General features: G+C 41.3%; 1 protein-coding gene and 1 long non-coding RNA gene across 17 annotated transcripts in view; both read left to right on the plus strand.

Moving 5' to 3' along the window:
- unc80 (unc-80 homolog (C. elegans)) overlaps nt 1–3405 on the plus strand; it is a 53914-nt gene extending 50509 nt beyond the window's left edge. For all 16 annotated transcript variants that reach the window (XM_088074393.1, XM_088074395.1, XM_088074386.1 and 13 more), the window contains one exon: nt 188–3405. In XM_088074393.1, coding sequence (XP_087930519.1) covers nt 188–676 — 489 coding nt within the window. In that variant the 3' untranslated portion in view covers nt 677–3405. The remainder of the gene's footprint in view (nt 1–187) is intronic.
- A 1203-nt stretch (nt 3406–4608) lies between these two features.
- LOC148185482 (uncharacterized) overlaps nt 4609–12028 on the plus strand; it is a 50160-nt gene continuing 42740 nt past the window's right edge. The window contains exon 1 of the long non-coding RNA XR_015775943.1: nt 4609–5080. This is a non-coding gene — a long non-coding RNA (uncharacterized LOC148185482). The remainder of the gene's footprint in view (nt 5081–12028) is intronic.

Raw genomic sequence — 12028 nt, forward strand, 5'->3', positions numbered from 1 at the left:
ATAAGGTGTTCTTGACAAAATACTAAGACTAAATCTAAAATAGCTGCCAAAATTAACAGCGGTTGGTTGCTATCTGTAATCTTACCAATAGATGTCAGTGTAAATCTGACACACTGCTCTATTAATTCTACAGTTTTATCCACTTTATTTGAATCAACATTACAGGAGCAAAGTATTTTCTCCCCAGGTCCCTCCAGCCATCAGCAGTAAGGAGAAGAGAGAGCAGTGGGGCCTCCGCAGCAGCCTCTCCCCTCCCCCCTCCATCTCCCGGCCCTCCACCCCAACACCCCCATCCAGAACCTGCTCCCCGCTGCCCCTCTCCCGAACCTGCTCCCCTCTCCCCTTGTCCCGCACCTCCTCTCCTCTCCCTCCACCGCTTCCAGTGCTCGGCACAGCGCCGGCCCCGGGCCCCCCGCCGCCACCACCTCTGCCACCGGCCCCTCTCCTGCCTCCACCACCACCGGGGCCGTCCAGGATCAGAGAAAGCCCCGGGGACGAGGATACGACTGCACTCCTGCCGCGCAGCGACACTTTGCTGCAGCTCAGCGAGGATGACGGCACAGAGAACCCCCTCCTCACCCCGCTGCTGTCCCCTCCCTCGCCACGACGCTCACCCCGCAGGATGCCCCTGCCTCTTTCTCCAGTCGACCTGGACCTGGATGAGTCCCACGTTTAAGACAGGTGGACTGTATTTTTCTACCTGTAGCTGAATGCCAGACAAAAACCTGAAGGTTCAGATAACAGGGAGGCTGTGCTGCAAACATCTCAAACCATAGACGAGCAAAAACAGAAAAAGTAAGTGTGCATTTAGATTTTATAGACTGACAATCTGCAAGTTCACACTTTAAAAACGAAGGGAATGTACAGAGAAGTGCACCCAAAACTCACCGACTTGGTTTCTAATCTGTCTTTCGTCCCGAATCCTTGAGGCCATTTCTGTTTCCCCTTCAGCTTCGCCCTCAAATTGAACTACTGTCACTCTTTCTTCAGTGCATTTCTTTAGTTTAAAATCTTCCTTCCTCTCTCTTTTGTTCTCTTCAAGTGTATAATATCAACCTAAAATCATCATTGTGCTCTATCAGTTCTTACAGCTCCATCCGCTGAGGGTTGAATGTATCTTTTAGCAGCGATCTTATTGCTCGTCTCCATCATCATAGAAATCATGCTGGATTTTTAAGTCGAACCTGTCCTGATGTATTCTATCCCGAGATTAAAGATTTATTTTTTCATTTTATTTGAGATTTAAATTATAAAAGATTAAAAATGTTTAAAGGATTAATATTTAACAAATGAATGCTTCTAATACTGTAGAGTCGAATGTCTATATTGCCGAGATCTATATAAAATGAAGATGTTTTAACTTGTACAAAGTGTTGCAAAAGCTATAAAGGAGGGCAGGGATGCAGAATTTGTATAAACAATATACATAAGTGACAGTTTACCCCAAAATCAAAAATGATTTTTTTTCCCTCTTACCCGTAGTGCCATTTATCAGTCTAGACTGTTGTGGTGTGAGTTGCCGAGTGTTGGAGATGTCAGTCTTCCCTCTAATATATGGCTGGGTAATGTTTAATAATTCATGATCCTTATGCCATTAGAGGACTCCATCTGACACCCATAATGTGAATGGAATGGCATGTAGTCTCGCTATACTTTTGAACGTTTTGGTGACACACTGAACTGCTTACCTCAGTCAAATTCACCACACTCAACTTCGGCACACCGCGTGCGTGCTGAAGCTGCTGCTGCAGGAGTGTGAGCTTTGCACGGGGGAAAGTTGTGAGAGCTGTACACAGGTATACCCCTTTCTGGCCAATATTAGCGTGTGCATGTAGGTTTTTTTTAACCCATTGCATTAAAAAGCCAGATGTTAGTGGCTCTTCGTGGGGTTTTTGTGCAGTGGGAGGCTATAGTGACGGGTTTAATTGTTGGCATCACATATATTATGTTAACAAACATTAATAAGAGGTTAAGGTTTGGATTCAATGCAGGTTTCATTTAACTGGGGATGTTTCAATCCTACTTGATACTGGGTTATTTAGGTTGAGGAGGACGCCATTAATGTATACGTCTCCTACTGTCACAAGCAAGAGTCACTCATCTGCAAGTAGATGCACGCTTCCTTCTGTATGATGATACAGTTGACGACTTTGCAACTCACACCAAAACCATCTAGACTGATAAAGAGCACTACAGGTAAGAAGGAAACTATTTTGATTTTGAGGTGAACTGTCCCTTTAAGAGCCATTCTAAAGCTATGGGTGAAATAAGGGCCTTTTTATTAAATGAAACAGATGATATACAGTAAATATACAGCACAGTATATGTACTTTAAAGATTTTATGTGATGATATGGAAGATATGAGATGTTTTTTTAATGTAGTCATACTGTCAAACGTGTATATCCCATTAACTCTGTTTCTAGAGCGTTTCGTGCTGCTTAGTGTCTCAGCAGACTATTTGATTTGCGACCAAAGACGGAATCTTTATCTTGTGTTAATCAGCTTAAAATATCAAGAAAAAAGAAAACTGATAACATTTACCACAGACTCACGTGTCCTGATGTTGCAGTGCTATTTGTTTTCGTGTCTGTGATGTCTTCTTACGCTCAGAGCAGCGAGATTTATTGCAACTGTGATGAAGCGATGCAGTAGATAGCTGGTACCTCGTTGCTCATTTCATGCCTTAACAGAGAAATATTAACACGTCTGTGTGTTTAGAGAGTTTATTGTAACCTCATACCTCCTACATGTCCACTTTTAAAGAAAGATCTGGGTATCCTATAATCTCACTCTTTATTTTTTGTAAAACATGCACATTTTAATCTGCTTTAATCAATTTTAAAACACATAATACAGGATCAATATGTGCCATAATTCACACCAACGCACTGTGAGTGTTTTGTTATTGGCTGCTTATCTCTACTGTATGTCAGTGCTGTATTTGACATCCTTTCTTTTTGTGTCACAGGTTGTGAAAATATAGTCATCATTTACAGAGATTGTTTACTTATGCAGCGGAAAAAGAGAGCAAATAATGCTGCTGCTATGGGGATGTCTGAATGCAGTTTATTCAACAAATATTTAAGTTTTAAGTTAAGTATTTAAGTAAAAGCACACATTACTTCATAGTTTTTACCTAATTTAAGACCCAAAATGTTTGACATTACAGCAGGGGAAATGCAAAACAATCTATAATGTGTTAAAAACAAACATTTAAAGATTTTACAAAGTACAAAGGAGCATCAGTGTTTTCTGTCAGAGGGCCATTGAACTATTGAACCTGAGTTCCCTTTAAATGTAACGTGTCTGTCAAATAATGTCTTCTGTGTGCAGGTAGAATAAAGCTACAGTATATCAGAATATTGCTGGAATAGCTAAATAAATGGATGTTGTTTACAATGTTTTTCAGCTTTCTGTTCATTTCTAACCGTGGAGAGTTTAGACACAGGGACGTCGCAGTGGGGGAGAAGAAGGGCAGGAGTGAAAAGTTTTGTTTTGTTTTTACAGTTTTGTATTTCTGATTAATTAATGCCTTAACTAAATTAAAATTGGCTGAGAAAATCAGTTGGCAGTAAAAAAAATGGAAGCTGAGACCCCTCTGACCGCTTAAACACACAAAATCAGTCAGTCCACCTCTGTATAAGGACCTTTAATGATGCTGAAGCGCCAGTGTAGACTGACATGTCTTTCCAAAAGAGGAAAATTGAATTATTTACAATATTATTGTATTTTTATTTATTTATTTTTATTAAATGGTAATAGGGAAAATGTCCCTTAGCCTGAGCAATTTATGTCAGTTCATGTTTTGTTTTTTGTTTTTGTTTTTTTCCAATTCAGTTTTGGTTCTTGTGACACTGGTCTTGTGAAATTGGTCTTCGTTCTTGATAGTATTAAAAATGCCTTTAAGAGTCTCAAATCTAATTTACATTAAGGTGTAAAAACCCTGATAAACACTGTTAAGACTTTCTTTTCATCCCCATGTTGTCGTTGTCAATAGTGTGAAGAGGAGCTAATGTGTGGGAGGAATAAGTCCTTAAGGTAACACACATGGATACGCTGTTGGCTGTATTAAAGAGGTCTTACCCTGTCTGTAACAGAGAGGTATATACAGTCTACGATCTGCAATCAAACTACCGGTTATCATTGAGCAGCGCGGAGCACCAGTGACAGTTATTAAACGGTACTGGACGTAGTGAGTCGGAGTCAATGCTCGGGTACACTCGGCTGCACTCGGCTGCACTCGGCAGTTGTTAATCACCTACATATGCTCTATGGCTAGTGGATCCTGGTATTTTACACTTTTCTAAAACCGAAAAAAGAGTTTTCTCTGCTTCATGCGCATTTATAATAGATCCATGTTCATGCGCCACTGAGCATCTCTCATAGAAATGAATGGGGCCCCGCCCCCACAGCTGTATCCAGATTTATTATAGATCCATGGTAATCATAGTAACAGTCTGCGGAGACCCATGTATAACAGATCCATGGTGGAGACCTTAAGTTGAATCCAGTAAGTGGTGGTAATGCGATTTTATTGGGTTGATGCTTTAAGGACGCCAACCGCCATTAAAACCAACAGAAGAAGAAGAAGTAGTAGTGAAACCATAATAACAGGCTGTCCTGGAGGCCTGCTGTGTGTCCCTCGGGAGTTGCCATATGGTTGGAAAAAAATTTGTGGGGGCAATTTCCACTCTTTTTGGGGCTCATGCAAATGTGGAAGTTTTGGGAACTGTTACATCGTCTTTCATAACGTTTATTGTTTTATTAGTTACCAGTTAGGCGAACCCAGGACGCTCAAATACAATGCTGGCAGCGGATTTCTTCAGTCAGCCAGCGAGGCCTTTTCTGTGGATGTGTGGAGCCGTTTGCAGAGCTGCTGTTTTTAGCTTAGCTGCATAAGTTTAGCCAGCTGGTTAACCACGGTGCTTCAAGACTGCACAACAATGTTAGGAAGATGTGGCGCGGATTAGAGGACCCTTTAAACCCAGCACAAGGATGTTTGACAGACTGTCCCCTGCAGGGACTTTCCTCAGCCGGGTGAGGCAGCTGGAGGCAGTGAAGACTTGCTGTATGAGCAGGTAAGGATTCCTCCGACTGGCCTCTGCAAGTCAGGAGAGACACACACATACACCAGTGTGCTTCAGTGAACAGAGCATGTTTGTACACTTAGCTAATACAATGTAGCAAACTAGTTTGCAGGAGAAAGTTTTGTGTTGCTAGACAACAACTGTCACTTCCAGCAAACAAACAAATCATTAGATAAACAAACAAATAATAATCTGTTGTATAAAAGCAATATAACATGAGAATATCACTTTCTTTCACATGATATTGCTGAAATATAAAATTGCATGCTATAACAAACCTAAAATTTTACTACTGTTTATTTTTAATATAATTTTTCCCATGCAGGAGCATTTTATGTTCTTATTTCAGCTGAAATGTAATGATTTGTGGTTTCTTAAAAGTTCTGTTTTTTGCTGTTGGTTTTGATGAAGGGTGAGATCAAGTAAAGTAGGACAGGGAAGCATTGTAATGGTTTAATATGTGCAAAATCAACTGCCAGTCACCAAAACTGATCTTGAATTGTTGCCACAAACTTTCCAGTAAATGTCAGGCACATTGTTGAGATGATTTTAAAAATCAATGTGCTTCATTTCTCTCCTGATCCACATGGTGGCAGCAAAACCCTTCTTTATTTCTTCCCTCATGACAGTCAGCACTGACACTTCCATGTCATGTAATGTTTGGGCACATGTTTCTGTCATCCCAGCATGATCTGATCAGTTATCTGTGAATTAGATTGGTCTTAACTGTGAAGCTGGCTTTGTGCCACCAAATCACATTGTGATTTTAATGAGAAACCAGTGGGCTCCAGATCTGTATTACTTATTATGTACTATTTACAGCCCTCGTGATTCATATTACATTTACTTCTCCTTGGTCGTCGGATCCGGTCATAAAATGTTCTCATTAACTCTGTCACTCGGCGTGTGAGGACGGGTGCTGGAGGAGCGAAATGGGCTCTAAGCTGTGGCAGCTGGTCAAAATCCTGCAGGGAAAATGAGACTTCAGACCAATTTATGACCATCATCTCTATGTGCGAGGTCATTTCAGAGGCCTCTTAATACACACACACACACACACACACACACCCATCTTCACCTATTGAGTGATTGACTACACCAGTGGTGCACACATATTCACCGCTGACCCAACCAATCTTGTGTCCTCTACCATAAAAATTGGCTGAATCTGGCAAAGAAAGTCTTAAATTTTGCACTTTTCAATTCCAAGTGAAGCACCAATAATTTACAATTGAGCATTAAAAATTAAATATTTGTCACAAAACAGCCTTTATATGTGTTTTTGCGCTCATGTCAATAACATGGTCATTGATTTGCCTGAATAATAACCATCAGCAAGGATATCATTCACAAACCATGATTAGCCTGCATCCCTGCGTGTGTAGAGGTTTCATTAGTTATCACTGAATGTGCACTCTGCTCGGCAAGCTCCTCATTTGCAGTGTCTCTGGTGAAATTAGTTTACAATGTATGTGCTTGTTGCTTTGGTACCCCCAGAAATTTGTCATAGGGGTGGCCAAAGAGGGCCACTGAAAATCTTGGTACACCAAACCCAAAAGCCATAACTGAATGTTAGAAATATGATGATGCTGTTGAAGTATAATGTTATATGTGAGTGAGGGGACATACTGAGATACTTTGGTTTCTTAGTTTACACTTAATGTTCCTAATTATCTGAAATGCACAGACTAATACCCATAAAGTTAACATCTTGAGTTTCACAACGGTCCTGTTTGGATGTTTTAGGAAATTCACTGTACTTCAAATAGTCTGGTTGTTCTTGTTGTTCTTTTCATTAAAACATAAGTGTACAGCTTTACTTTGAAGAAGCACGGGGAGGGGGGGGGGCATACCTTTTGTTGCCCACTGGCCTGTTTTTGTCAGTTTGTCACTGTTTTGCACACACAGAAACAAAGTATGGGGGGAAAGAAAAAAAGGCAGACAGCCATTCCTATACCTAAGACCTGAGAAACATTTACATTAAGCTCGCGCACTATTATATTGAGTATCGACTGGCATTTGATTAATCCAATAGTATGCTAAGCTTTCAATTTATTTTCTAAAGTGACACCTGCAATATTTATAAGTGTGAAACACTGAGAAAAACAGCATATTCATATTTCAGAAGCTTTGAGCATTTTTGATTGAAAAACATTTTTTTTATTACCATACAATTATTAAAATGACTGGCAATTAATGTTCTTTGGATCGACTAATCCTCTCAGCTCTAAATCTTGTATAAATACATTTTAATTTTGCTTCTTCCTGCCACTGAAACCCAAAGCCTCTCACACTGAAAACACATGAACGCACAAACACAATCAGACCAACGCTTGCATTATTCACTCCTTTATCACGTCGGCATCACATTTTCTAAGCGCGTATCAACATAGTCAGCGTGCCTGGTGATTAAAGCAAATTTCGGATTCTGACTAGCTAATGCCGGGGAGTTCTGGCACAGAATATCTGATTGCAAACCAGAGACTGCAGCAAACTACCCTGGCTGCAAATCGCTGCTGAAAACACCCACAAACAGCCGAGTAAAATGATGCCACAGACGTCCAAAATGGTGTAGGAGGAGGAGGATAGGAGTTTAATCTTCAGAATATGAAGTAGAGACCTGACTCCAATCCATAGCCCTCTCCTTTCCCCTTAAACCCAGCTGTCAAAGCCCCTGGCTTAACACAAGCCTGCAAAACCCCATCGACAGCAAGCCCTATGACACTTTCTCTTTCCCCCAATTTTTCATCTCTGTCTGTTTGTCCTTTTTTTCTGTGTGTTTTTTTAATCACACAGCCACATGAAAAATCACGACTTTATCCAAACCATGTTCTGAGGCGGCGTGTGTAACAAGCACACCTCTGCGTCAGGCGTGTCTTCCCTGCACGGCGCTGCAATATTGAGTGTATTAATAACATGCCTGATATATTCTGTCAACATTGCCGTCGGATTTTAAATGCAGTCCTCAATCACAGCGAGTGGAAATATCATACCTGCCACTCAAGCAGGGCATTATGGGAGATATCAGCTCATGGGGGCCACCGTCCAGAGAGAGGCTGCATATGAATAACGGAGGGAAAAAAACATGCAGTGCATTTGAATACCACTGACCTTATATGCATGCTTTTCATTGTAGGTTGAATTACCTGAATCGCATATGAACCACCTGGCTGAGGTTGCCATGGTTACTGGGCCCCACAGTCTCTCTTTCATGCACGCACACACACATACATGAGCAAGGTTCTCAAATCTGGAGATGTGAGTTTTCAGAGATATCCAGTAAAATATTGCGTCGCTGAGGTGCAGTATCAAGCTGCAGCTGCGAGGCAGGAGAGTTATCTAACACAGTGAGATTGTGCTGACCCAGACCTCTTGCTAATCTAGGCTGTAGGCAACACCGTGTATTGGGCGATCTCAATCAATCCGTCAAGGTGTCAGCTCCCCCCTCTCTTTCTATCTTTTCCTTCTGCAAGGATTTTTTGCACCCCCTACCCTCTGCTTCAACTGCCTGACCATCATCTCTTTTTTTCTTAAAGGTTAGCTTTTTAAACTTTGTCTTTATAGGATACCCACATGCCCATAAGTGCATTGAAAGTTATTGGTCACTGACTGTAATCATTACGGCTCCAACAAAATCCACAGTCCTTGCTTTGAGCAAAAATTCATTCCAAAGTACAACCAAAGCAAATCTGAACCTTCAGCAGTCTGACTTTGACAAATCAAGTGGGTATGTCCCTGCTGAGCCGGGGGTGGAGGGATACATTCAGATAGTCAACATAGTATAAATCCAATATGTGCATCCTTCAACAATACCACCAATAAACCTAAATGCAACTGCCAGAACAATGCACAGATCTGATCCACCGGGGCTTACTTTAATAGTCTTTTTGTGAAGGAAAGTTCCTACTATCTAATTGGCAACCATAATAAATCTGGGAATGCACCGTTTGATTTTGAGCCCATTTCTAAATTTCTGCAGCCCAGGGCTTCACATCAGTTTTTACTGACTATTGTCAACAGCCAGAACAGTCCAAAGAGGTCGAAAGACCATTTTATTGTCTATTTCACGTGTAAATTGTGAGCCCGGTTGGACCGCACAGTGTGAGCACATAAATAGTGAGCTTTGGCTTTACACCACAGACGATTTGCTAGTACAGCAGTTGGAATTGAACAACTTTTCTAAAACAGGTTTAAATCATATAGTCTATGTAAGAGGCTTTTCAGATTCGATAAATGTAAAGGATAGGTCAGTGCTTCTTGATAATTCAAATCAGTGGGAGAGAGAAGCGTGGTCTTGTTCCTACATTACAAAATGTTTCTTTGTCACTGTCATTATAACAAAATTTAGATATAATTATTATATTTATATTTATATATATATATATACATGTTTTATATTATATTTAGTTTTAGTGCCACAGCGACAACTTTAACTGAAAAATAATACCTCTCAGTCCCATAAAGTGAGGTGTAATGATGTTAAATTCGTAAAAAAACAAATAAACTGGGATGTGTGTTCAGTATTGTCCCTGATTTGAGGCATTCCCAACAAATATCAGAGAAAACAAACACAAGTAACATCCCTCTTATATAGACACTTAAAATATGGCTGTGAGGGTTGCCAGTTTCTGTTGCTCATTTTAAACACCATCTTGTTACTCTCACTTGAGTTTTTTCAGCTGCTGCAGCATCTGTAATTTTCCTCTTTGATTGCCAGGAGTTTGAAGCTGGTCTCTGGTGTTTCTTTATCGGCCGTGTTTGGCTCCGCACAGGTAGACGAGTTCATCCCACACTCTGTTTGTCAAAGCAATTTGAGCTCCACGTTGTTCTGTGAAGAAACCAGAAGTGCAGGCTGATACTGGAATCTGTGCTTTAATCAGGGTTCTGTGGAGGGAGATAACTGTGCGCTCAAGTATTCACGCTGGAGGTAAAACATGTAGTCCGAGCCCTGTGAGCTCTGTGAACATTTTCAAAATAGTGTATGATCTAGCAAAGCAAAAAGTGTCTTTTAGGTCTCGTTCGCAACATGTCAAAACATCTGATGCGAGATATAAAAAAACATCCACACACTTTTGTACAGAAGTGCATTTTTCATATTTTAGCTTTTGATCCACGACTTGTTTTCTTTCTTAAACGAAAATCGACATTCAATCCCCCCTGTTGGCTTTTTCTTTCAGCGAGGCAGTAGGAGGGCGAGACGGTGGTAAAGACAAAAACACACATATGATGAGCTAGGTGCTAGTGTGTGTGTGTGTGTGTGTGTGTGTGTGTGTGTGTGTGTGTGTGTGTGTGTGTGTGTGTGTGTGTTTGTGGACTTGCTGCAGTGTTCCTTCCCGTCATAACATGTCATTCTGGACACTATTACTCCCAGCAGAGGCAGACACTGCGGCTCACTGACACACAGCGTAAGGTCATCTGTCAAACAGAGAAGGCAAGTGTGTGTTTGTGTGTGTGTGCCTGTATATCTTCTCCGTGTGCTTGACTTGGCGTGTGATTACATATACGTTGTTTGTGTGTTTTTACATGTAGCTTGAATATCTTATAGACTGGAAAGCTGTCATTCACACAGGCAGAGCGCTGTTACCTCACAAACCCCGCCTCACCTCCTCTTGCTGCCGAGTTCAAAGGTTGCCATGGCTACCGGCATCCCAGTGGGAACACAGTGTGCTCTGCCCTGGGGCCATAGGAGCAAGCGTGCTCGGCGGACGGGGAGTATACGGCGACCTTTGACCCGCCAAGGTCTTACTGACTGCGAAGAGAAGTGGGGGGTTAGCGAAGCAGGGCTGCGCCGGGTTGTAAATTCAACTGATCCTCACCACGGATTGGGCGGAGTGGCCTTACAGCTCCTGAGCCCGGCGACTCGTGCCTCCTGGATTTCAGGGGCCCTGGGCGAGCGAGATAGCCGCCCTCTAATCCGCCGAGTCTCTCTCACCTTGCCGCCTCCGTGTTTCCCAGATAGCGCATCTTTTGTGTCAGATCTGTGCAGCTGTCACCGCCGCTGCTTGTAAGGATGATGCTGGCTTTGTGTGGGTTTGTGTGTGTGTGTGTGTGTGTGTGTGTGTGTGTGTAAAGCTGAGACAGAGGCACAGAGAGGAAAAAAACACAGTAAATAGTGAAAGATGTGAGAGGTGCCTTCACAAACCACCCTCACCAGAAAAGAGAGGAAGGGACCCGGGGGCAGAGAATGTCACAAATATCATGTAAATTTGAAATACTTATTTCAGACAAGGAGAGTCAGGATATTTGACAAATTCTCCAGTGAAACTATATTCTACAAATGACTCATTTTACAGCAATTATCCATTTGAGGAACAGCTGACCTTTAGGAAAAATCTGAATTTAATTTCCCCATGTTTCGACTGCTTTCAAATGTTTTTAATTCTGCAAACTTGTAGGTATCCAGTTTTAATAATATTTTGTCAAATTACTATTTCCAGGGAAAAAAAGAATGTTCTTGCTCAACAGAATATCTATAATTTTTATTTTTTTCTAATATACATGCATGTTGTCTATACCAAGTTTAAGATTAGAGTTAGCTTGACATAAATATCTGAACAAGTAACTCTGTTTAGCATGGGTGTAGATTGAAAAGGGGGCGATTAGGGGGCACATCCTCCTCAATATTTAGAATTTGTGCTTTTGTCTGCCGCCGTAAAACCATAAAAGTAACCATAAAGGACTTTTAAATATCTCAAGTTAAAGATATTTTTTCCATCGTAAGTTGATGCAGAAGAGGCACAAATCTTAAAATGTCCCCCAGTGTTGCAAGAAAACCTGCACTCTAGCTTTTTAGCATTCAGTGTTAAAATTGTTTCTTTAAAATGATACAAACCCAACAAGTAACCATGTGTGCATTTGTGCACCCCAATAAAACATGAAAATAGCAGAGGACTTATATTTTGACAAAATTAAAGACATTTACACCATAAACTGATGCAG

This window comes from Plectropomus leopardus, chromosome 24 (assembly GCF_026936395.1).
Source record: "Plectropomus leopardus strain MGB_pleo_1.0 chromosome 24, ASM2693639v1, whole genome shotgun sequence".
Lineage (NCBI taxonomy): Eukaryota > Metazoa > Chordata > Actinopteri > Perciformes > Serranidae > Plectropomus > Plectropomus leopardus.